This window comes from Lampetra fluviatilis, chromosome 53, assembly GCF_964198595.1.
Source record: "Lampetra fluviatilis chromosome 53, kcLamFluv1.1, whole genome shotgun sequence".
NCBI classification, from domain to species: Eukaryota; Metazoa; Chordata; class Hyperoartia; order Petromyzontiformes; family Petromyzontidae; genus Lampetra; species Lampetra fluviatilis.
This window is the reverse complement of record NC_136327.1, coordinates 4,933,664-4,958,216: the sequence shown is the minus strand read 5'-3', so window position 1 is coordinate 4,958,216 and position 24,553 is coordinate 4,933,664. Positions and strand designations below refer to the sequence as shown.

The following is a 24,553-nucleotide window of genomic DNA, read 5'->3' as shown; positions in this document are numbered from 1 at the left end:
TATTCCGCGACACGTACTTACCAATGATAACGAACCTCGTTCGGAACAGTAATGGAAGCAATGTTTACTTGAGAGCAGCAAAGACAATACATAACAGCCGCGACACGCACGCGCAACGCAACGTATGGCACCACCGCACACACAGACCGCCGGTTTATATCCCCGCCTCCGATCGGCGCGGTTGGCTACATACGGCTGCGAAATAAGTTCGACGCACAGTGCAGCACCTAACCTCTCGCAGTCGACGGCGCACAATTCGGCAAACGATGCACGCCACTGAGCGGCGTGGTGAACAACACGCGGCAGTGATTCTTTTTTAAAATCCTTAATATTAAGTTAACTTGCTTGCTTGCGCGCATGCGACCGTGCAAATCTTTCGGTCGTTTTTTAACCCACTTCCCGTGATCCAATCGAGCTGACATTTTGCACACAGACTCGTTGTGCGTGACAATTTATTTTCGTGAAATTTTTTTTCCAAAATGTTACACTGTTAGGGAAATTTTTTTAAAATATTTAATTACCAATTGCTTAATGCTGGCAGACAATCATCTGACCCATAGGTGGCAGCCATCTCAAGCCAGAGGACGAGAAGACTCTAGTCGCCACGCATATAAAGGATTTAGAGTGAAAAACTTAGTTTTTACGGGTTAATTTTTTTTAAATCCTTTATATTAAGTTCACTTGCTTGCTTGCTTGCGTGCTTGCGACCGTGCAAATCTTTCGGTCGTTTTTTAACCCACTTCCCGTGATCCAATCGAGCTGACATTTTGCACACAGACTCGTTGTGCGTGACAATTTATTTTCGTGAAAATTTTTTTCCAAAATATTACACTTTTTAGGAAAAAATAAATAATATTTAATTACCAATTGCTTAATGGTGGCAGGCAATCATCTGACCCATAGGTGGCAGCCATCTCAAGCCAGAGGACGAGAGGACTCTAGCCGCCACGCATATAAAGGATTTATAGTGAAAAACTTTGTTTTTACGGGTTAATTTTTTTTCCACCTCCTTTCGCGTTTCCTCCGCGCGGTCAATTTTCTACGAGAACCGGTCAAACTAAACGAACGAAAACGCGTTCACAACGGACGACGATCTCGAAAAGGTGGCGTGTAATTACAAAACAAACAAACAAACAACCCAGGGCCCACTCCGACGTATCGGGGACTTGCGGGTTGTCGGAGGGAGCAGTGGGCCACAGTGGTTTGGCAACACCGCGCTTTGAAAGCCGCGTGTGACCTTGCGTCTCGATTCCTCGCTGCAAGGCGCTCAGCGGTCCCGGGGACTCCCACTCCCTGATCTCGTCAAGGAGTATGACAAAGATAAACAAATACTCCCCGTATAGGCTGTAACAGACTGTAGGGGCAAGTGCTGTTAGTGAACACCTATGATGGCCGAAAAGGTACACGAGGGGGTGGGTGGCCAGCACCACGCCGGACCGCCTTTGTCTCCCCAGTGCCGATGTTTACACACCGCACCGGGTACTCATTTGAGGCCGAGTCGACCTAGGGGAGGCCCAGGACCGGTTCAGATAATCGTCACTGGGTGTTGGCCGTGAGCGGGAATCGAACTCGGGTCGCCAGGTTCATAGCGCAGCGTGCTAACCGCTACACCAAGAAGCATGAACCACCATCGTCACATGCACTGCGGTCATCCTCGCAGCAACATCAGCGTTCTTTTTGGGCTATCCGTCGAACAAAAACCGTCACAGTCATCGAGCGCCACTTTCAGACGCGCTTCTGCGGCCGTCTGGAACGCTCTTCCCCTTCCGGTATTAGGAAACCACTGAAGCTGTGTACTTTTAAATCGTCCAGATTGAAAACTTATTTTTTTTAAACTGCTTTTGTGTTTAGTTTGTCGTCGTTTCACCGCACCTCCGATTGGCACGGTTGGCTACGTACGGTGCGAGAGAAGTTCAACATTCATACCAAAGAAAAACCACATGGCAATGCTATGTTTTTCGGGTTGTTATCGCGTGTTGTTCGGCACGATGTCTAACGTTTGACTCCACGTGCCACCGGGAGAGCTCCAGCTCCTATTTAATTTCGTGAAATGAAGAAAACTCGCAAACACTCGTAACGAAACGTTTGACAACGTGGCGAACAACACTCCGCGCACATACAACCCAGAGACTGCATCATGCCGAGCCGTATGGAAAAAATCGCGAAAACCCCCCAAAGCAGTTAGCAAAAAAAACTCTTGGATTTTTTTTCTGCGTTTCTTTGCAACAAGTTAAGTAAATCTTATCTTGGAATTGTTTTTCTCCAGAGGCTAGCGCGCAAATGCACCAAATGTGAGAGGTGGAGTGGAGCGAGCGCGATCATTGACCCTTGGCAAGAAGCTAGGACTTGAATCCCTCCCCCTGGGCCCTTCAATCCCCCCATTCGGGCCCTCGAATCCCTCACCACATGCCCCAGAATCCATCCGTGGCTCGCACGGTAAAAACCAGCATTTCAGATCGTGTAACCGAACACGCACACAATTACTCAAGAGGCTGCTCACAGAAAGACTGCGCTACTTCGGATCACTTATCAACAACCACATGGTTCAAAATATATATTATGTCATGTTAAATAACCCACGGTAAAATACCACCCACGGACTGCTCCTACTTACAAAGGGGGGTTCTATGTACAAAGAGTCAACAGTCCACGGGCAACGACACGATGAACACACAACTGCAATGCGCCGCGCACGGCTCTCCCCGTTTGCCTTGGCACATGGATGCCCATACTCTTAGTTATTTTTTCGGTAAAGTCACGTAGGTAAAAAAAAAATTAATAAAAGTAATAATAGAAATAAAGTAAAATAATAAATCACGACGTTTCGGAGCCCCCCCCCCCCCAACCAGAGGGATGATGGGCTGAGTCAACCGCCCCGCCCCCTCCGAAACGTCGTGATTTATTATTTTATTTTATTTCTATTATTACTTTTATTAATTTTCATTTTATTTTTTACCTACGTGACTTTACCGAAAAAAACCTAAGAGTGTGAATCCTTGCAGTCACGAAAGCTTCAAATCTAGAACATGGATGCTCGCCCGAGCGAGTCTGGGTGTGACAATGTTATAGTATTGACCTTCACTGGGTGCTCGCTAATAGCACTTGTCTTGGTATCGACCAAAGGAAATGAGCAGCGATTCTGTTCTCGTCTGCTGGTTCACAGCCCCGAGGTCCTGCCGTGATCATTTCACATCCTCCATTGGGCAACCACTTTTGACTTCCGCACAAAGTGGTAATCATTTTATCGACCCCCCCCCCAACCAGAGGGATGATGGGCTGAGTCAACCCCCCCCCCCCCCACTAAACCAGACACCGACTGAGCGCCCGCTAACTCTCAACTGCCCAGCCACCGCCACCTTGCCGGATGAGTTTGTATTTAACAAGTTCGATTTTTTCTCTCTCTCTCTCGTTTTCCTCCCTCCCCCCGCTCCCACCGGCATGACACGAACGGCGGTCAAACACCAAACACTCCTCGGGAGTTTCCACGATTTTGTGTCGCGACACGCGCGAAAATTTGCCGTTCACTCCCGGTCACCCCTGCCCCCCCCCCTGGCCGTCGTGTTTTATTTCGTTGTGATTCTGCGCTGGAATTCGCAACAACAACAACAACAAAATTCATAGGAAACTAACGTTGTTTTCAAAGACGCTTCTCGCCTACATTTCATTTGTTACTTTTGCCCGCGTTTAAGTGTCCCCCCCCGCCCCGTGCGATATGTTTCGTTGCCACCACGTGACCACCAATGCCCGGAGCTGCGCTTGCCTCCTTTGCTTCGTCGTGGCCAGCGAACCTAGGAGCGTTGTGGTCGCTACCGCCTGGGGTGGCAACATTCGATCGGTGTCCCTCCACCGGACAAGTGTCCACCGTGGACGGACATTTTTAGCATACACACACACACACACACCGCGTCGGTTTTATAGTCACGCTTCGCATTTATTAAAATTTTAAGTTAGACCTTGACTCAAAGCTTTCGTGACTGCAGGGATACATATTCTATGGGTCTTTCGGAAAAGCCACGTAGATAGAAAAATAATAAAACGCCGTGATACTTTTTTTTTATTTTCTCACTACGTGGCTTTAACGAAAGACCCGTTAGAATATTTTATGTTAGAAGTTTCACATCGCAAGCGAGACTGTTTTCCCAACAAAACGATATTCTCTGTCATGCGTACTAAGGTACACGTAAAAAAAAATGTTGATCCTAAAAAAAACTACTGCAATGACCTTGCTAACATACATAATTGTGATCTAGAGGTGACATATGCCAAGAAAATAATTGATAGCAATTGCCACCCTGGTTGTAACCGACAATCTGTTTCAGAGCCAAGATCACACAGTGCCAACTAACGACACTTGTCCCAACAGCCTATGGCAGTAGTAGTAGGCTATACTGGGGACCTTTGCCTTTGTCCCTTTTCCTGTTTAATCACCTGCCCCCCTGGAGTAGTGATGGGATGTGCTTAACGCCTCACAGCATTATCTGCCCCCCCCCCCACCACGGACTTCCGGTACAATTATCCCCTAGAAAATGCCACTAGTTGCCTGCTGCCACAGAAGAACCCCCTCCCCCCCCCCCCCACCGTTTAATCATCCTGCGGAAATGCCAACGAATGATCCTGCATGTAATTAAAACGAATTTTTTTGTCGTTCTAATGCACAAATAATAATAATAATCCAATGCCGCGCGTTGTCAGGACAACGCGCGCTGCCACTCGGTCCGCTGGCCAAGGCGGGTGGGGATCTCTCTAAGCGTGCGGGGAGATGCGGGCGCTCGTTTTGCCAGCCTTCAGAATGACCGCCTTTGAAGACGTTTGGAGGCGAACCTTCGAAAAGTAATTCAAAAGTAGGCAACGGGCGTGTTTCAGAACTGTCGGTGAGCATGCCGCGCGAAGGGCGGGCATCGAAGTCGCTGGACAATGCACCGTGTACTGATCGAGACATCCCCTGGAAAGAAATCACAATAATAATGTTTGCATTTCGATTTAAAGCTTTCGTGACTGCAGGGATTCATCTTCTTGGTTCTTTCGGTAAAGTCACGTAGAATGGAAATAATAAAATAAGACAAATAAAACATAATACAATATCGATTTAAAGCTTTCGTGACTGCAGGGATTCATCTTCTTGGTTATTTCGGTAAAGTCACGTAGAATGGAAATAATAAAATAATACAAATAAAACATAATAAAATAATTCTCACGACGTTTCGGCCACAACGCAAGCAGCCGTCCTCAGGTGGAGAACAGGTCTGTCGACTCTGTCTTCTCGACGTGAGAATAATTTTATTATGTTTTATTTGTATTATTTTATTATTTCCATTCTACGCGACTTTACCGAAAGAACCAAGAAGAATAATGTTTACATTTTGCATTTAATTCATCGTCATGTTGTTGTTGTTGTCTAGCCACGAGTTTTGACATCACTCGTCATTTTATTTTGCGTCGTTTAAAGGTTTAATTTACGACACTCAAACGGAATTTGATGTCTCAAAAGCCTTCTGTCATTGTTTTCCTGCCTAAAGAATGCCCTGTGAATCAGTAGCGATTCCAAGAGGTGGCCGGATGGCTCGGAGGTCAGAGCACTGATATACTGGCACCTTGGTGGTAATTTGTTAATTACCTCGTCTGGTATATAGGAGGTCGTGGGTTCGATCCCGAACCTGATGCCTGCTGCTGTATATTTGGAGTTTGCGTGTCTCTCTCATCATCATCACGGTGGCTAGAAGATGTTAACTACCTCGCCTGGTGTACAGGAGGTCGTGGGTTTGATACCGAACCTGACGCCTGCTGCTGTATATTTGGAGTTTGCATCTCTCTCTCCCCGTGGTTGCGTGGATTTTTTCCCCGGGTCCTCCGGTTTTTCTCTCCACATTTAAAAACATGCACGTGGAGTATTAGGCTACTGCTATACATTTCCACATGATAAGCCACTTCATTGAGCTATCACTTGTGGCAAGGTCGCTTATGGAAAAGAGCTATATAGCTCAGTGGGCCTTACATGGTAAAATAAAAATAGTTTAGTTTTAGTTGAGGTGAAATTTGGGTTTCAAACATCCGCGACTAAAACTACGATTTCAAGTGAAACAAATTGATGGTTTCCACCCGGTTACCAATTAATGCGGAAGAATGCCCAAGTATTATATTTGGTTTTGCAACTTAATTTGGACAATTTCCATTTCTGAGAATTAACGACAGTTTCGACTGCCATGGGACAAACGAGGGCCAATCTCATAGTAGAGTGTGAGGAAAGAGTGCACCCATTTTTTTTAGCGTAAAGATGAAAAGGAGGCCCCTCTTTGAAGTGTTCTGTGAAATTGTGAGACAAGAGGGGGGGTCCACGCTGCTCTGCCCGGTTTCCGGATGGAATCTTCGCCGAGCGAACACGATGCCCGATATCTCGGCAGGAATACCGTTGGGGTGTAAATAAAGACCAAAAACTGAATTTTGTAATGCCCTTTCAATTTAGCGATAAAACAACTCATAATTAAAGATAATCTCTTTCACTTTAAAAGAAAAATTTTTTCAGACCTACACATCGCATTTACATCTCAAACAAAGCTGCCGATGTTAGAATACATTTCTTTTGAAAATTCTCCATTTTACAAAGCCCACAACAGACCTCGTTGTTTAGCGCCCTACACAAAAGTGGGATCTCGAGGGGCTCCCCTAACGGAAGGCCACAGCCGTGTGAGCAAAGCGATTGCAAGAGGCTGCACCTTCACCATGCGAATGGAACTCCATCGTTTTGTTGTTGTTTTCACACAGAGAAGGGAAGACGCGCGCCGATATTTCATGCGGGCACAAACGCTCTTGGGCTCTAAATAATAAACCTCGTTTTTTTTTGGGAGGGGCGGTTTTTCATCTCCCGAAACCTCACGCCTCGGAGAAATGCGAGCGGACGGAATCTTCCCGCAAGCGACTGTGCTTCTCCAGGTCCTCCCCGTGCAGCCGAGAGCGCCTCATCACCACCACCGTATACCTCCGCCTGCCCCCACACAGCACACACGCGCACAAAACACAAAAGATCCTCCGTATAATCTCGATTTGAAGTTTTCGTGACTGCAGGGATCCATACTCTTTGGTTCTTTCGGTAAAGTCACGTCGGTATACAATCAAATAAATTTAGTCACGACGTTTCGGGCGCAACACAAGCGTCCATCATCAGGTGGGACAACCACAGCAAGAAACAATTGCTGAAGCAATTGCTTCTTGCTGTGACTTTACCGAAAAAACCAAAGAGTAAGTATCCTCCATATAGCCTTGACAGATTGTAGGGGCAAGTGCTGTTAGCGAGTAGCACCTACGAAGGCCGGCACAGCACACAAGGGGGTGGGTGGCCAACACCAGCCCCGACCGCCTTTGTCTCCCCAGTAGTGATGTTTGCACACCGCACCAGGTATTCATTTGAGGCTGAGTCGACCTAGGGGAGACCCAGGACCGGTTCAGATAATTGTCACTGGTGTTGGCCGTGATCGGGAATCGAACCCGGGTCCCCAGGTTCGTAGCAGTGCTAACCGCTTCACTACTGCTCCCCATACACGCATACAGACACGCACACAGACACACACACAGACACGCACACAGACACACACACAGACACACACACACACGCGCGGGCAGGCGACGACCCTGTGACCGCGATACAAAGGGGCAAAAATAACTCTTAATCAGAATCAAAATATTTGTTACATTTTTACTTAAAACTTTCGTGACTGCAGGAATTCGTATTCTTTGGATCTTTAGGTAAAGTCACGTAGATAGAAAAAATAAAAGTAAATAAAATATTATAAATAACAAATAATGTTATGTAATATTTTTTCATTTATTTTATTTTTTCTATCTACGTGACTTTACCGAAAAATTCAAAGAATATAACAATATTTATTCATTATGGGTTTCAAGTCTGGCTGAAACTTAATGTAGCAGGAACCGCCTTAAAAATAGTTCTTGGACTCAGCGTGGCTTTCCTATATCAATAAATAACCATCATCATCATCATCAGCGCTGTTGACTACGTACGGCACGAAAGACGTTCAACATACGTATGTACACACGTGTGGAATCTTCCCAGTGACTAAGGTTCTCCAAGCGAAGACTCATCCACAGCAACATTATTTCGCCCTACACCATTCTGGTTTGCGTTCACCAGAAGTTTTTCTTTAGGGCTCCGTGCAAAAAATCGAGGTCGCGGGCGCGTGATCGGTGACACCGACGCACCGTGGACTCCGGCCGCCGGGACGAACGCGTGACCCCCGCACAGGAGGAAGCGTGACCGGACATCTCACCTGACGACATAGGCTGCGATGAGAACCGCGGCGCACAGCACGAAGCCTCCGATCACGACTCCGGACACGGCCGAGCTCCTGACGACGTCTGCAAAGCATTTGACGACAGCGGATGGGAGGGGGGGGGAAATAAAAACAATAAATCGGCCTTTCAAATTAACAAGCAGACAGGCAAGACTGATGGATGGACACACAGACAGAATAATGGACAGACAGCCTCAGAGATGGACAGATGGGAAAATGGACGGGTAGACGGATAGACAGACAGACAGAGACAGATGATTGGACAGACACACAGACAGACGAACAGGTGGACAAACAGGCAAGAGACCTGGACAACACAGAGACAGCCAAAACACAGGGACCGACGGTTCAGTTTAGATGCGTTTCGAAACCGCACTAGGAACTGGCGGTAGATACGTGTGCGGCGCTCGTTATACAAAATCCGATGAACTACAAAGCGCCCTTCTCACAGACGCCCAGGATTTGACAGACGTCGTCGAGAAATGACGCTGCGGTGGCGAGCGCAGAGTGTCGATGCTCACGGTTGCACAACGCACATAGCGGGGTGTTGGGCGGAGGAGATCCACCGGGCCAGGACAGCTCCATCGCGGCCGTGTTTTCGAACGCCCGCCGGGCTCCGTAGTAGTTGGTGATGACCTGGAAGGCAAGGGTTACAGGGCTCTGAGTTTTTGGCAAGGCGGGGGGTAGGGGGGGGATGTGACCATGATTCGCACCGACGGGAGCTCAGCGAGACGAGGAGGTGGGATCGATGGATCGAGCGGCGCGCGAGATGCTTGTCACCCGCTGGGCGGTTTGATCCCTGTAAGAGGGCCCAGCTCCGACAACCAAACCGCTTGGTGGCGAGATGTTAGCTACCTCGCTTGGTGTGCAGGAGGTCGTGGGTTCGATCGCGATCCGGACGCCTGCTGTATATTTGAAGTGGTGCGTGTCTGTCTCCCCGTGGTCGTGTGGATTTTTATCCGGTTACTCCCGTTTTTTCCCCGTCACACATTTAGAATCGACGGGCATTTAGAGTATTTGGCTGCTGCTATTCTCCATTTGACAAAGCCCACAACAGACCACGTGATCATGAGTCCACGTCATTGAGCTATCACACGTGGCCAGGTCGCTTCTGAAAAAAAGGAGCCGCATAGCTCAGTGGAGCATTGCCTGGTGAAGTAAAAAGATAAATTAGTTTATAGTTGACTTTATTTCAGAAGCCGAGCAGCGTTGGGACCCGTTGGCTTCCCCTGGGGGAGTGTTGGCGGCCGTGCGTTGTCACACGCCTCGTCACCCGTTTCGCCCGCACAGCGACGACGACGTTGAGATTAATCATCGCAAACGCTTTGTCAACATTGTCGACCTCGCTGCAGGAGTGTTGCTGTAGTGCAGTGGTTATTCTCAATTTTTTTTTTTGGGCTACTGTGTTTCAACCGAGTACACACCCGCCTCCCCCCCCCACCATTGCGCCTGACCCAATGTAGTTCTGAGAAATAAATGTTCGAATAATGGACATCAATACTTGAAGCAATGGTCCATGTTGTGAGGTATCCTAACCGGCGAGTAACTGCAAGCGAATGAACACAAATTCAACGGACGCTCCGCAATGCGCGCTGTAATGTGTTCGCGCTCGCTGGTTACTCTTGGAAACCACTTTTTTTTTACGACCAATGAGTTTAGAAAGGTCTTCTACGTCGTTACAGGTTGCCACGTAGACTCAACATTTTTATCGTAGTTATTTCATATCGGCAGATTCATACGCGACTCTTCACCAATTGACTCTCGCGCACGCTATCGTTTCACGCATTTATAAGTCACCTCACTTGCCCCCCTTCCCCCCTGGGACGTTGCCACGTGTACTCCCAGTGGGGGGGGGGGTCTGCGTCTCCCCACTAGTTGAGAAGCACTATCGCAACGGGCCCCTCACCTGCCAGGGCTTCAGGTTGTTTGCTGGACGTGATGTGTATCCGCCGGGTCATTTCGTCTCACTTTTATTATTATTGTTATTATTCTTACTACTGTCTTAAGATTCGTTTACCTTAATCAGAATCGGAATATGTATTTACAATGGGAGGAATCCGATGAGCTATGAAACTCTTTTCACCGATGTCCAGTCGGAGCGCGGGCTAAGAACGTTACAACAACAAAGAATACAAAGACACGATGGTAGTGCAAAGTACGAAAAACAAATACAAATAAAACTAAACCACTCCCATCCTATACAAGGCATAGCCCACTGAGGTATCAACTTATTATTCAGAAGCGACCTGGCCACCACAAATGATAGCTCAACGAAGTGGCCCGTCATTTGGACCATTAATCGCAGCAAAACAATCAAAATAATCCCAAAAGCGCGTTTAAAGATTCGAGGTGGCACCGAGTCTCGCGGACTCGTTCCCGGAGACTCCGCCTGCGATGAGCCCGACCTCGCGAATGTCGCCACATCCCCCAAAAGCCAAGCACAGGCGTTGGAGGTAGGGCTGAACGATTTAGGGAAAATATATAATTGCGATTTGATATGTGATTACATTTTTTTAAGGCAAGCTTCAGTTCAATATTCACTGTGTAATAGATTTAAAAAAGTGTGATGGAGCATTGCAACATGATACCATCAAAATATGAACTGCTCTTTATACTCTAATACAAGGATGAGAACTCAAAAGATATGAATTGCTTCCAACATGTATTTATTAACATGTTTTAATTTAAATAGAACAATCAAACATAGAACAAATGTTAAGTTAAATAAATAAAGTTGTAATCATACAAAATAAAACATTTCCAATAAGAAAGTAGCGGAACAGGACTTTTCAAATCGCAAAAAATCGCAGCCTTTGCGATTTGCAAACCGCATTGTTTCAAATTGCGATTAATCGATTTGAAATCAATTAATCGTTCAGCCCTGGTTGGAGGAGCCTGCACGCTGAGCCCAGCGCCACGAGGTTTCTGTGGGCAGCAGACGTGGCGAGGAAGCGGCGGCCGATTCCACGGTCGTCACCGTCGCTTGTGAGCGGCGGCGGCGGCGTGCTTGAAGAATGCTCGAACAACCCCGCACGGCGCGGGGGGAGCGGAGCGGAGCGGAGGGGGGGGAGGCCCTCATCCAAGCAGTGGATTGATGCGAGGGCAACGCGCGTGGCCACGTTTTAAGGGTGATTAACACTGTGGGTCTTGCGGGCCGACGTTTTGCCGTTGCCCCCCATTGAAGTAGTCAAATCCTGGTCTATGAATTATTATTATCATTACCATGACAATATAGTGTACTGGGAAAGAGACAAACGTTTACATAACCCTCCCCCCCCGGTCCCCCACCCCTCCACGCCCCCCCCCCCCCCCATTGTTAGAGCTGTCCCCGCTCGGTAGGGCGAGACCACGAGAGAGAGCGTGGAGACACCACTTGTGCAGAGCACGGACCATGATGCTTCAAAGGGGGGGCGGGGGGCGCAGCGTTCAAGGGGGGGCACAGCATTGGCGGGGGGGGCAAAGCGTTAAGGGGGAGGGTGGGGCCCAGCGTTGGGGGGGTGGGGGGACAGCATTACGGGGGTTGGGGTACAGCGTTAGGTAGAGGGCACAGCATTAAGAGGGGCGGGGCATAGCGTTGGGGGGGGAGCACAGCATTAAGGGGGGGGGCACAAACCTTCCCGCACCTCTCCACACCTTCCCCAGCCCCCCCCCCCCCTTCCACGCAGATTCGACGTTGAAATCCCACAAATGATGTCACAGCACATCGCCTTCCGCGGCGTGGCACTTAATAAAACACAATAATTGGCTTTCAGCTGTCCCCGGCACTTGAAGGCTCCCGCCGTAATGCCGCCAATTAACTTGCAAATGTGGCAGCCGCGTTAGCGCCCGCCGTGCGAGCGCCCGGGCGTGCGGGCGGGGGGTGGAATCTGCAGCGGGGTCACCGTGACGCGTGGCGATGACCCCGCGATAAACACCCTCTGCGCCGAAACGTCTGCGGGGGGACAATTGTATCGTTTGCGTTTTATCGCAAAATGACCGCATCGCGATTCGTCGCCGCTGCGGTTTATTCCTTTCCCGTCAGTTCATACCAAAAAACGAACACGATTGTTCAAAAGTCGTTAAATAAATGGCCGTTGCCTAAAATATAAGTGACGCGTCTGAAATGGGTTTTTTTTTTCTTTCACGGAGGAAATTTGGCGGCGTGGCCATTGTGAGCGTTCGGGATTTTGTGATGTCATGCCGATGAGATGGCTCGTGGCAGGCTTGTGTCGAGCGAACATCGGCCGAAGTACTTTTAAAGTCGTCTGTGTTTGTACTGTATATACAACACTGAAAGTACAGCGAAACGATGGCATAATAAAATAAAATGTGACAAGCGTCGTATCGTGGAACAATTACATCGTGGCGGCCTGAATTAGTACCGCTCGGCAGCAGGATAAGAAACGTCGTGGTGGCTAGGAGATGTTATCTCCCTCACGTGGTACGCAGTAGGTCGTGGGTTCCATTCCGACCCTGACGTCTCCTGTATGTTTGTAATTTGCGTGTTCTCCCCGTGGTCTCGTGGATTTTTCTCCGGGTCCTCCGGTTTTTCCCAATTCACATTTAGAATCAACGTCACGCGTTTGGAGCATTTGGCTGCTAAACATTTCCACGCGATTAAGCTGCTTCTGAAAAATAAGCTAAGAGCTCAGTGGGCCTTACCTGGTCAGATAAAAAAAAATGTGTTTAATAGTTTTAAATACCTCTTGCTTTCCAGTGTCTCCATCCGTCATACCCAGCACGGAGAAGTCGCCTTCCCTGTCCCCGTTGTCATCTATGGACACGGGCCCGGCGATGCCTGCAGCAATCGAATCGAATCCTCCGTGAGTTACCGCACATTTAGGCATTCGCAACGTTCATATAAAGGGCAAGACCGTCGCGAAGGCACTGCACGTCACAGCCGTTAGTTGTCCTCCCCCCCCCTCTCCCGGCACCTTCGATTAGCGCGGTTGGCTTCGTACGGTGCGAAAGAAGTTCAACGTACATACGTACACACAGCCGGGTATCGTCTGCAGTAGCACCTGGTGTAAAAGGTCAAAAAGGTCAAAGGTGCAGCCCTCGCTGTCTCGCCACCTGGTGTTAAAGGTTAAAAAAGGTCAAAGGTGCAGCCCTCGCTGTCTCGCCACCTGGTGTTAAAGGTTAAAAAAAGGTCAAAGGTGCAGCCCTCGCTGTCTCGCCACCGAATCAGATTCTTTACTTAGACTGGAGGCATCAGATGATCTCTGAAGCCAACGACCTCGCGGGATCTTGAATGTCCACTGCGTAGCAGGCGGCGAGCGGTGTTCACGATCCCGACGCGCGCCACAAAAACCGCGGTATTAACCGGGGCGGCCCACCGGATGCTTCGAGGGTCGGGCGAACGCGCGAAACCGCCGGGCCGCGTCGCCGCCCCGGGACGGCAACGAGCGATAAAAAAAAAAGTAACAAATGTATAACGACCTTGGAAAGTGCGGTTCCACATGAGGCGCGTGACCTCGAGACCCGAGGGTTGTTCCGCCTGCTGGTTGCCCGCGCTGCTCAACGCGTCGCGCAGGGCCAGGACGTAGAGGACCATGGCGTCGTGGAAGCCTTCGACGAACATGTTCACCTGAGCGCACACGCGGACACACGCACAAAACAAAGACAAACATCCCCCACCATCAGTTTAACACGTAGGCTTTCGCGACCAATATTATTCATAATCAACGTTTTTGGGTTTAGATCGCTGGATGCAATTACCAGCGAAACGTCGTACTCAAATTGTAAATGTTGTGGTTTCACGCTTCAACACACCGGTGGGCTAAAGCAGTGAACTATTTGTCTTTTGTCAACGTGACACTTTTTTACTGATTGGCCGTGTCGGGTGGTGGAGGGTTACGACACATTTATAAATAACGCGATCTAAACCCAAAAACGTTGATTATGAACCCCCCACCATGTAGCCTTGGCAGACTGTCGGGGCAAGTGCTGTTAGCGAGTAGAACCTATGAAGGCCGGCACGGTATGCATGGGGGTGGGTGGCCAGCATCACGCCCGGCCATCTAGGCGAGGCCTAGGACCAGTTCAGATAATCGTCACCGGTGTTAGCGGTGAGCGGGATGCGACCACCACCAGTACCGCTCCCTACGACGCACAAGATAAAGATCCCCCGTATAGCCTTAACAGACTGTTGGGGAAAGTGCTGTTAGCGAGCACCACACACACATGTACACGCAGACATGCGGTGACGCACACGCACGGGAACTTAAAACACACAAGGTCACGAGATACCCTTTAATATCAGTCACTTGGGTCGCCGGGTCTGTATTGCAGAGTGCCAGCCAGGGCACAAACCTCTCCCCGCAGAGTCTCACAAAGACAAATATCCCCTGTGTACTGTATTAACCTTTAACATACTGTTTGGGCAAGTGCTGTGAGATAATTATTTGGGTAAAGAATGAGAAAATAAAGCAAGCGAGCTGACTAAAAAATAAATCACAAAACAATAAACGGCGGAATATATCGTCGCAAAAATTGGCAGAGCACGATAGCAGAAATGTGCAGGTTGATGATCGGTCATTCGCAAATGGTAGTCGCCCTTAGGGCGTCAAGTAGATCGAGAGCAGGTTAGAGACAAAACACATCAATTGTGCAGATCTCTGTATTCATTTTATTTTTTATTGTAACCCAGGAATCCCACTGGTTTTTGTTGTTGTTCAGATGAAGAAGAGGAAGTATCAGACGTCACCCTTGGAAGGAGTAAACACCTCATTGGTCTGAAACAAGGGAACGGTTCGAAAAAACTAGGCGGAATTACCGTTCCAAGAAGCGGGGACAGGGTTTGCCGGAGCGAACTCGGCCGGTGCCATTCGCCAAACGCTTACACGGAAAAAACGGAACGACGCAAGCGTGGAGCGATGCCACAATCGTTCTCGTGTTCGCAAAAGGAGGCGAGTACGACCGTGAGAGACTCATTAGGCTTTGTATCCTACAAAGAGATATTGGTCCCCCCCCCCCAAACAAAAGATCGCTGCGAACAGAATAAACGAAAATTGCAGAGGCCAAACGACCGTGAGGATACACCGAATTATTGGAAAGAAAGAAATTCACGAAATATCATGCACCATTATGGGCATCTGTTTGTAAGGTATGAAAATGCATTCGATTAAGTGGAAATTAATGGATTCGTCCAATCCGTGAGCAAAATAAAACATATTTAGAAATGATGAAAAGCCTTTTGTAAGGATGGAATTGTTACGCTGAGATTTTGTTGTTGTTGCAGAGAGTGAGCCAAATACATTTCAGACGCCACTCAGGCAGACGTGCCGCGCTCTCGCCAGAGTTACGCAAGGCAAGGTTAGTTAGAAGACGTTTGGTGAACATCCGATCGGGGATATAAAAAAAAGGCATGAACCTAGATGGGGAAGTCACGAACCGCATCAGATTCGCCGATAAAGAGTCACGATAACGACCGATGAAAATTTAATGACGGGAAATTATCGCGGAGCTTAATAAACACAAGACTGCAAAGTTGGGCTCATGATAAAAAAAAAAATTGCGGAACAAAAGTCACAAACAACGAGTTCGCGAAACGAATGAGAATGTTTTTCTGGACGACACAACCGGGAAAACACGGCACCTTAGTGGGCTTTGCCTGGTAGGCTGCGGATGGTTTAGTGTTGTATTTGTATGTGTCTGGGTGATTTGCTTGCGTTGTGGCCGAAACGTCGTGAGAATTGTATTTTATTGTTTAATTTTTATTATTTTATTATTTCCCTTCCACGTGACTTTACCGAAAGAACCAAGAAGACGAATCCCTGCAGTCACGAAAGCTTTAAATGGTTTATTTTATTTTTATTATTTTTATTCACTTTATTTTTTTTTCTATCTACGTGACTTTACCGAAAAAGAAACCAAAGCATATGAATTCCTGCAGTCACGAAAGTTTTAAGTCGAAATAATGAACATGTTTACCGATTCAGAACCAAAGCGGTGCGACAAAGGCTGCCAGTGAAGGTTAAGAACCACTGCACTACACTGTTGGTGGCGACCGGACGGGCGATGACGACGACGACGCCGCCGTCGATTCCGCACCTGATCGTTGCCGTAGTCGAAGCCATGCTGCGCCAGCGAGCGCTGCCTCATCGCGACGGTGAACTCCTCAAACTCGGGCCGCACCGAGCGGAGCAGCGTCACCGTTTTGAGGGCACGGAACGCCCTCCGCGCTTCGTCGTTGCGCCCGTCGTCCCTCAGCCAGTTCCCGTTGCCTGAGAAACGCAGCGAGGATAGCGTCTCCTCTCTCTGTCTCTCTCTCTGCTTCTCTCTCTCTCTTACCCAGACCCATGGCGTCGGCAGAGCTCGCGAACCGGCGGTGTTAGCCGTGACACCCGGGGAGAATTGAACCCGGGTTGCCGGGGAGTCTAGCGTGCCCGTGCGCTGACCGCTGCTCCCCGCCACATTTGTGTAGATTTGACACAAAGATAAAGACCGCCTTCCTTTAACAAGCGGTTTGGGGAAAGTGCTGTTCGTGAGCACCTATTAAGAAGAGGGCAGTGTGGCCAGGACCACGCCCAGCCGCCTTTGTCTCCCCCAGTGCTGATGTTTACACACTGAGCCCAGGTACTCAGTTGAAGCTGAATTGACCTAAGGGAGGTCCAGAACCGATGTTGGCTTCGAGCAGGAATCGAACCCGAATCGCCGGGTTAGAAACACAGTGCGCTAACCACTGTAATACCGCTCCCCCTACACACACATACACTCTGACACACGGTTATTGGGCAGTCACGGCTCATGGCTATAATTCTATGAAGCAATAAAACCCTAAAGCCCCTTTTCAGATTTTCCAGACTTTGGTAATTGGGTGCAGGTGGATTAATTGGCAATTGCAATGTCAAGGCTACATGATGCAAATATAATGCAGGGTCAGGGGCTCACACAAGAGCAGTGCTCCTGGGAAGCTTTCATGAACTCCGCGATGGGGAAAGTGCTCACGCAGAAGGCACTGCCGTTAGCACAATCAGAATCCGATGAGCTATAAAGCACTTTTTCAAAGATGCCCAGTAGGGGGCACGGGGTCAGAACGTGGCAACAACGAGCATCGCAAAAAACAAAACACGATAGGAGTGCAAAGTTTAGGCAAGGTAATCAAATCCCTAAAAAAAAAATCTATATTTGTAAAACTAAACAATTTTTTTTTTAAATCTCACCAGGTAAAGCCCACTGAGCCATTGGCTTATTTTTCAGAAGCGACCTTGGGCGGTCATCGAATGAGAAGCTCAACGAAGTGGCTTCATCATCGCGCGGAAAATTTTACGGCAATAAATCTAACCCGGCTTCGGCGTGCATCGCAAACCCGGCAAGCTGGCAACGACCGGGATAAAAAGAAAAACAACCCGAGGTGGATTTTTTGTGGCCCCCTCAACCCCGTGGAGCCCGGAGGAGTGTGCCTACTTGTCGGCAGAGTACAGACGCCGTGGTTTTAATTTGATTTTGAACGGCGTGGGCTGACGGCGAGCACAGCGGAGACAACCACGGAGCAATAAGCCTCATTATCTCTCCAACCCCCCACCCAACCTCCCCCCCGATTCAAGAAAACTTTGCACAGCTCCACGATCGACAGGCCTTTGCGCACGCATCTGGCAAATAAAGGGATTTAACGTTTCTCTTGGGCATGGCCAGAAGCAGAGGTGTCAGCCGATGGAAGTCAGCGAGAGAAAACACGGAGCAAATGACGCGCACACTCTTATATAAGCGCACAACTTTAATCTACCTTTGATGAACGCAGCACTCTCCGTCGTTTAAATGCAGGGGGCGCTGCAAACCTACTCGCCCCCTGCATGAACGACGGAGGCGCAGGAACAGACATTCGATTACGTTGGGATCGATCTGCAGACGGCGGTTTTCTCGCACAGCCAGCAGCTCTGTGTCGCCTTATCTCGATCCCGTAATCCCAAACGGTTGAAAGTCCGCATCGAACCGAACCCCTGGCAAGGCCATCTACTTAACGTCGAGAGAAAATTCACGCGAAATGTCCTTTTTCAATGAAGTCTTCCAGATGTAAAATGATATAAGCGTTTAATGAAGAATTTTTTTTATCTAATTCAAAACATAATACAATTCAGAGATCTTCTTGGTTCTTTCGGTAAAGTCACGTAGAAGGGAAGTAATAAAATAATAAAAATAAAACATAATAAAATAAAATAATTCTCACGACGTTTCGGCTACAACGCAAGCAGCCGTCTTCAGGTGAAGAATGCCTCATTCTTCATTCTTCACCTGAAGACGGCTGCTTGCGTTGTAGCCGAAACGTCGTGAGAATTATTTTATTTTATTATGTTTACTTTTTATTATTTTATTACTTCCCTTCTACGTGACTACCGAAAGAACCAAGAAGATGAATCCCTGCAGTCACGAAAGCTTTAAATCGAAAAATACAATTCAGAGATGTTTCATTTTCAAACTTCAAAACGGAGCATCGGGTGCTTGCGTGAATGCGTCGTTCGTGTGCAATTTTTTTGTGACTTTCCTGACGGAAGGGCGTAAATGGTTGTGAGGGGCACCACAGGCACCCCCGAACAACCCCTAGTTGTATATGTGTGTGTGTCCAAGTGCTGGTGATAACGGCTATCGCAAAAAATGAAAAAAAAACCCCACAGGAATTGGGCTGCGAAAGCGCACAGCGGGGAGTCTCAGGATGCTCTGAATGTCAAGATGACAGCATTAAGAGTGGCGCTGTCATCTTGACAGACAAGCCGGTTGGGCTCTCCCCCCCAGCCACCCCCACACCCCGCTTCAGCCCCCAGCCCCCCTCCATTTCCCTCACCGTAGATGGTGCTGTTGAAGAGCTCGATATTGAAGAAGACAAAGTCACCGTTCGTCATCCCCTTGCGCTGGGCCTCCAGCATGATGTTGCGGACCGTATCGCCGCTCGCGCATATCACGACCACTGCACGCACACGGCACACACACACGGGACAAAGATAAAGGTCCCCCGTATAGCCTTACCAGATTGTTGGGCCAAGTGCTGTTAGTGAGTAGCACCGATGAAGGCCGGCATGGCACACGAGTGGGTGGGTGGTCCAGCACCACGCCTTTGTCTCCCCAGTGGCGATGTTTACTCACCACACCAGGCACTAATTTGAGACCGAGTCGACCTACACACACGCACGCTTGGGATTTACACGGCCGATACCCCCTGCGAATGGAGGCTCAAGAAAGTCAGTTGGTGTCGCAGTTACGAACAACTGGATCCCGAGTTCGATTCCCGGCGATGGCCAAGCATCAGTGGCGGCGAGTGAAATCTGAATCGGCCCTGCGTCTTTGCAAATACACAACCATGTTGATCTTTTTTACACGCTTTTATTTAACTCACTCTGTCAGTTGTTGTTGTTGTTGTCGTCGTTGTTGTTGTCGTATCATCAAATCTTGTAACTCAGTTTTAAGCCACTTCCCAATGTGGTATCGACTGCAAACTTGGTATACTTATGTCATACTGATGACAAGACTATATTATATCATTAAAAATAAAAATTATTTGTTTTTAAACATTTTTTTTAATATGTTATGGCAAGCCTCGGGGCCACTTCCTCGAGTCATGAAGTTCTGCCATTACTCGTACGGTACATGTAATTAAAGCGTGTTTTTAAAAAAGTATTTTTAAATATTACTTGTTTCCTTTTCGCTTACAATCGCGAACTACCCTTGTTTCGTCTGAGCCGCGTAAACTTCCGTTTCTCAACGCATCTCACCGCAGGCTCAAGCAACGAATGATCCTTTGGAAACTGCCCATCACCACCTGGCTTCTCACCTGTCACCTAAATTCGCCGAAGATCAAGGAGATGCCATCGTGGACATCGCTGATGCTACCACAACGACCACAACCACCACCACCACCACGACTATACACCTCTGTGTCACCAACAAATTCTACAATCTGGCAGTTCCTGCTGCTGCTCTGCAGCAGAGACGCAGAAACCTCCAAGATCTGCTGTTCGCGCAGTATTCCACCACTATCTGCTTTCACCTACACTGACACAGAGATCTATAGAATCATACAGGGGCGTTTAGACTCGTACAGAGACCCACAGACTCACACCGAGACCCACAGATCTCTGCCTTTCGCGCAGTGTCCCACCATCTGCTCTGACGTTGGCACAACCCGTTCTTAAATCGCTCATCAATGGTGGTAGTCGTGGCCGGGAATCGAACTCGGGTCGCCGGGTTAATCGCCCAGCCCGATCACCGCTGTGCGGCCATTCTACCCCAAAAGCAGTGCTTAATTAACACTTTGATTCCACAAACGTGTTCTTGTTCTAAGCACGGATATACCAGTCCACATATCTGTAAATAAGAAACGCGTTATTATCACGTATGAAGTCGACAGTTTATATATTTTTTAAGATAAACTTAATCTTGTAATTCTTGTACATTTCACTGCATTGCGATGTAAACGCATGCGTAAGCCTTCGTGCTGTATGTAGTCACGTGTTGCAGTGGGGGAGCGGTGGGGCAGTGGTTAGCACACTCCGTTGCGTACTCCCGATACTCGAGTTCGATTCTTGGCCACGGCGAACGTCAGTGGCGGGTCGAGTGAAATCTGAGCTGGCCCCCCACACACCGCCTCGCCTCACCAGCCCACACTGACCAGCATGGTGAAGTATGGTCAAATACTGCCCCCCCACCCACCCCCTTGACCGCCTCATGCAGCATTTGGTTATCAAAGTTCGATAAATCTTTGCGATGAAATTTCGATTTAAAGCTTTCGTGACTGCAGGGATTCATCTTCTTGGTTCTTTCAGTAAAGTCACGTAGAGTGGAAATAATAAAATAATAAAAATTAAACATAATAAAATAATTATTTTATTATACTACAAGTTAAATGCAATAATATGGCTAATATAGACGACTTCTATGTGCATCCACGTGCGTAAACATTGCTCACTTGTGCATTGTAACGTGTGACGGTGCAGCTATTAAGACGATATCAGTCAACGCATTCGTGAATAACACTGTGGGATTAAAAGGGGTAAAAAAAGGCGTATATTAATTTGAAGTTTTCGTGACTGCAGGAATCCATACTCTTTGGTTCTTTCGGTAAAGTCACGTAGGTAGAAATTTAAAATAAAATAAAGCACGGATTTTATTTTTTACCTACGTGACTTTGCCGAAAGAACAAAAGAGTATAAAACAAGCACATACAAAAAATAGGCGACGTTTCGAGCAGTGGCCGCCCTTCATCACAGCACATGGCCAACGTAGACTCAACAAAATAAGTAGTTCGATCGGACGCCGGCTCAGTTCGCGTGAGAAAGTCGCAATTTCCACCACTTACAAGGGGCCAAACCGGCCCTAACCATCAACGGGTAGCCGTATCGGATCTCAATAGTGATTTGAACCGGATGATCCACCTTCCAAATTAGCCAGCAACATTTAACAAGCAGCTGCTACGTACGGGGCAATGCAGCTTGCACTGTGAGGGGTGGGTGGGTAGGCGGGGAGTGGTGGCGCTATGGTTAGCGCACTGTGGTCTGAACCCGTTAGTCCGAGTTGGAGTCCCGGCCACGGCTAAAAATCAGCGGCGAGTGGTGAATCTGTGTTGGCCCTGGCTGGGCACCTTTGCATCACGAACCCGGACTGACCAGCATGGTGATGTAGTATTACAATTACGATGGCATTAATAGTTTTAATTCTCCACAACAATTTAACAAACCGATACAATCTTCTTGGTTCTTTCGGTAAAGTCACGTAGAAGAGAAATAATAAAATAATAAAAATAAAACATAATAAAAAAAATTCTCACGACGTTTCGGCCACAACGCAAGCAGCCGACGTGACTTTACAGAAAGAACCAAGAAGATGAATCCCTGCAGTCACGAAAGCTTTAAATCGAAAATTAAACCGATACATTGTTTAACCTGTGTTTGAAGAAACTAAAAACGTGTTATAGAAATAGGGGGGCGTTTGAAACGTTATGAGATTGTTATCGGAAGCTTCAGTTCCCTTTTGAGAATTTGCCAAAGTAGTGTTTTGGTGGGTAATGGTGGTTATCTACAGATAATTAACGGATGTTTACATTCGTTCGTTTCTCAGTCCGCTTGTCCTGGTGAGGGTCGCGGTCCAGACTCTCGCTCTACGTTACCATACACTATACACTACTACACACTACTACTACACTATACACTACACTATACACTACTACACACTACTACTACACTGTACACTACTTCACACTACACTATACACTACAATATACACTACAATAGTTACTATACACTACAGTACTATACATTATATTACTATACACTACACCACTATACATTACTACACTACTATACACTACAAACCATTACTACACAACTATACACTATACTACTATACACTACACTATACTCCACTACAATACACTACTACACTACTATACACTACTATACACTACACTATACACTACTCTATACATTACTATACACTATTATACACTACACTACAATATTCTCCACTAAGATACACTACACTATACGCTACACTACAATACACTCCACTACTATACACTACACTATACACTATCATACACTACACTACAATATACTCCACTACGATACACTACACTACGATACACTACACTATACACTACACTACTATACACTACACACTACACTATACACTACACTATACACTACACTATACACTACTCCATCGCTTCTTGGGGAGTCCCCAGGCCAGCCAAGCGACGTCGTCTCGCCAGCGGCGGGTCCCGGGCCGGCCCCGGGGGTCTTCGCCCCGTGGGACGTCGTCGCTGCTGCTGTTGCTGCCCGCTCGAGGTCGAGGAGGGAGTCGAGCGGGCAGCATTGTCCCTTACCAGGTGCCCGAACCACCTCAACGGGCTCCTCTCGATCCGGTCGTTAAAATACATAGATATATTGAAATCCACTACTTTTGACAATCGATAAGAGAAAATCTAAATTGAAGGATGTCTAACAAGTCGTGTGAGACACACGCAAAAAAAAACAAAGAGAGAGATCTTCTTGGTTCTTTCGGTAAAGTCACGTAGAAGACGTGACTTCTACGTAACTTTACCGAAAGAACCAAGAAGATGAATCCCTGCAGTCAGAGAGATGATAAAAACTCACGGACTTCGTTCACTTTAGATGTCGTAGGGAACTTCACGCAGCTCTGGAGTGAAATGCGTGCGAGCGTTTAGAGTTAAACAACAACAACAAAGCCCCCGATACATTCGTCAACAACACTATGTGTGGTCGTAATCGAAAAAAAAATCTTTATTAGACGACGTTTCAGGAAATGACCCTTCTTCATAGCGCTTACTTTCGAAGAATAAATGCTACAATAGTTGCTCCTCTCACTTCTGACGATGTTCCTTATGTCTTTCACCACGTCCTTGTGCTATGATGAAGGGCCGTTGCCCGAAACGTCGACGACTATATATTTGAAGGCCACACAGTGTTGTTGACGAATTTGTTGAGTTGTTTTGTTGTTGTTAATTGTGCACCGCTGCCGACGCAGCAGCAGCGTCACCATATAATTTGTATTAAAATTAAATCACTCATCATCCACAGTCAATCCACTGTTGGATGCAGGCCTCCCCAAGCCTCCACCATCTCTCGCGATCCTGCGATGTGATTCATGATCTACCGATCATCTGCACGCGAGATGATTTCGTCCCAACATCTCCGCAGTTGAGGTCCTAGTGACCTTCCCAGGCTGATCTTAGCCAACATGATGCGTTTAAACGTGCGCACTCTGGACTGGTTTCTCCCTACTTGTGGCGCATCAGCAGTGCAAGGCTTGCCAAACAAATGGGTGCCGCTTTAGCAGATGTTATTGGTAGGTGCTGCTCCTCTTTCTACCCCATGGGTCGTCAGTGCCAACAAACTTTGACTGTCAACAAAAACAAAAAACCTGACCATCGTTGCGTGTCGGAGAGAGTGAGAGAGGGCGATCGCGTACCAATGGACGTCTGGAAAACAATCAGTGTGTGTGTTTACCCTGTGTTGTCTCTGCTGATGAGTCCCCAGAAAGGCGAAACCAGCCCTTTTTGCATTAGATTGTAAGAGTAATAGTGAATCCAGCTCTCCGCTTGGAAGAGACCCGGTGTCTCAATTTGCTTTCGTTTAATTGGAATACCTATCGATTAATTCATTAGCACGCGAATTAACTAATTGGTGTGCCGAGCACATCGTTACTTACGCTCGCCCTTCCATTGTTATCTTGCTCTGCAAAGCGTATTGACCGCACGTGGCACACACGTGGCATGCACGTGTGTATATATATAGGAATTACATTGAAAATTATCCAGGAGG

General features: G+C 47.7%; 1 protein-coding gene across 1 annotated transcript; it reads right to left on the bottom strand.

Annotated features, from left to right (window-relative positions):
* Positions 1-44: 44 nt before the first annotated feature.
* On the bottom strand, positions 45-19,220 carry LOC144949312 (atrial natriuretic peptide receptor 3-like). The gene is made up of 7 exons (XM_078879266.1): positions 19,063-19,220; positions 16,335-16,507; positions 13,722-13,869; positions 12,986-13,080; positions 8,840-8,939; positions 8,280-8,367; positions 45-6,979 (listed from the first exon to the last, which is right to left on the bottom strand). The coding sequence occupies exons 1-7, from the start codon at positions 19,142-19,144 to the stop codon at positions 6,868-6,870; spliced, it is 798 nt and encodes a 265-aa protein (XP_078735392.1). The 5' UTR covers positions 19,145-19,220; the 3' UTR covers positions 45-6,867.
* Positions 19,221-24,553: the final 5,333 nt, after the last annotated feature.

Coding starts and splice junctions, on each gene's coding strand:
- LOC144949312 (XM_078879266.1), bottom strand. CDS start 19,144: ATGCTGGAGGCCCAGCGCAAGGGGATGACGAACGGTGACTTTGTCTTC. Junction 16,508..19,062: donor CTTCAACAGCACCATCTACG/GTGAGGGAAATG, acceptor TGCGTTTCTCAG/GCAACGGGAACTGGCTGAGG. Junction 13,870..16,334: donor TCGACTACGGCAACGATCAG/GTGCGGAATCGA, acceptor GTGTGCGCTCAG/GTGAACATGTTCGTCGAAGG.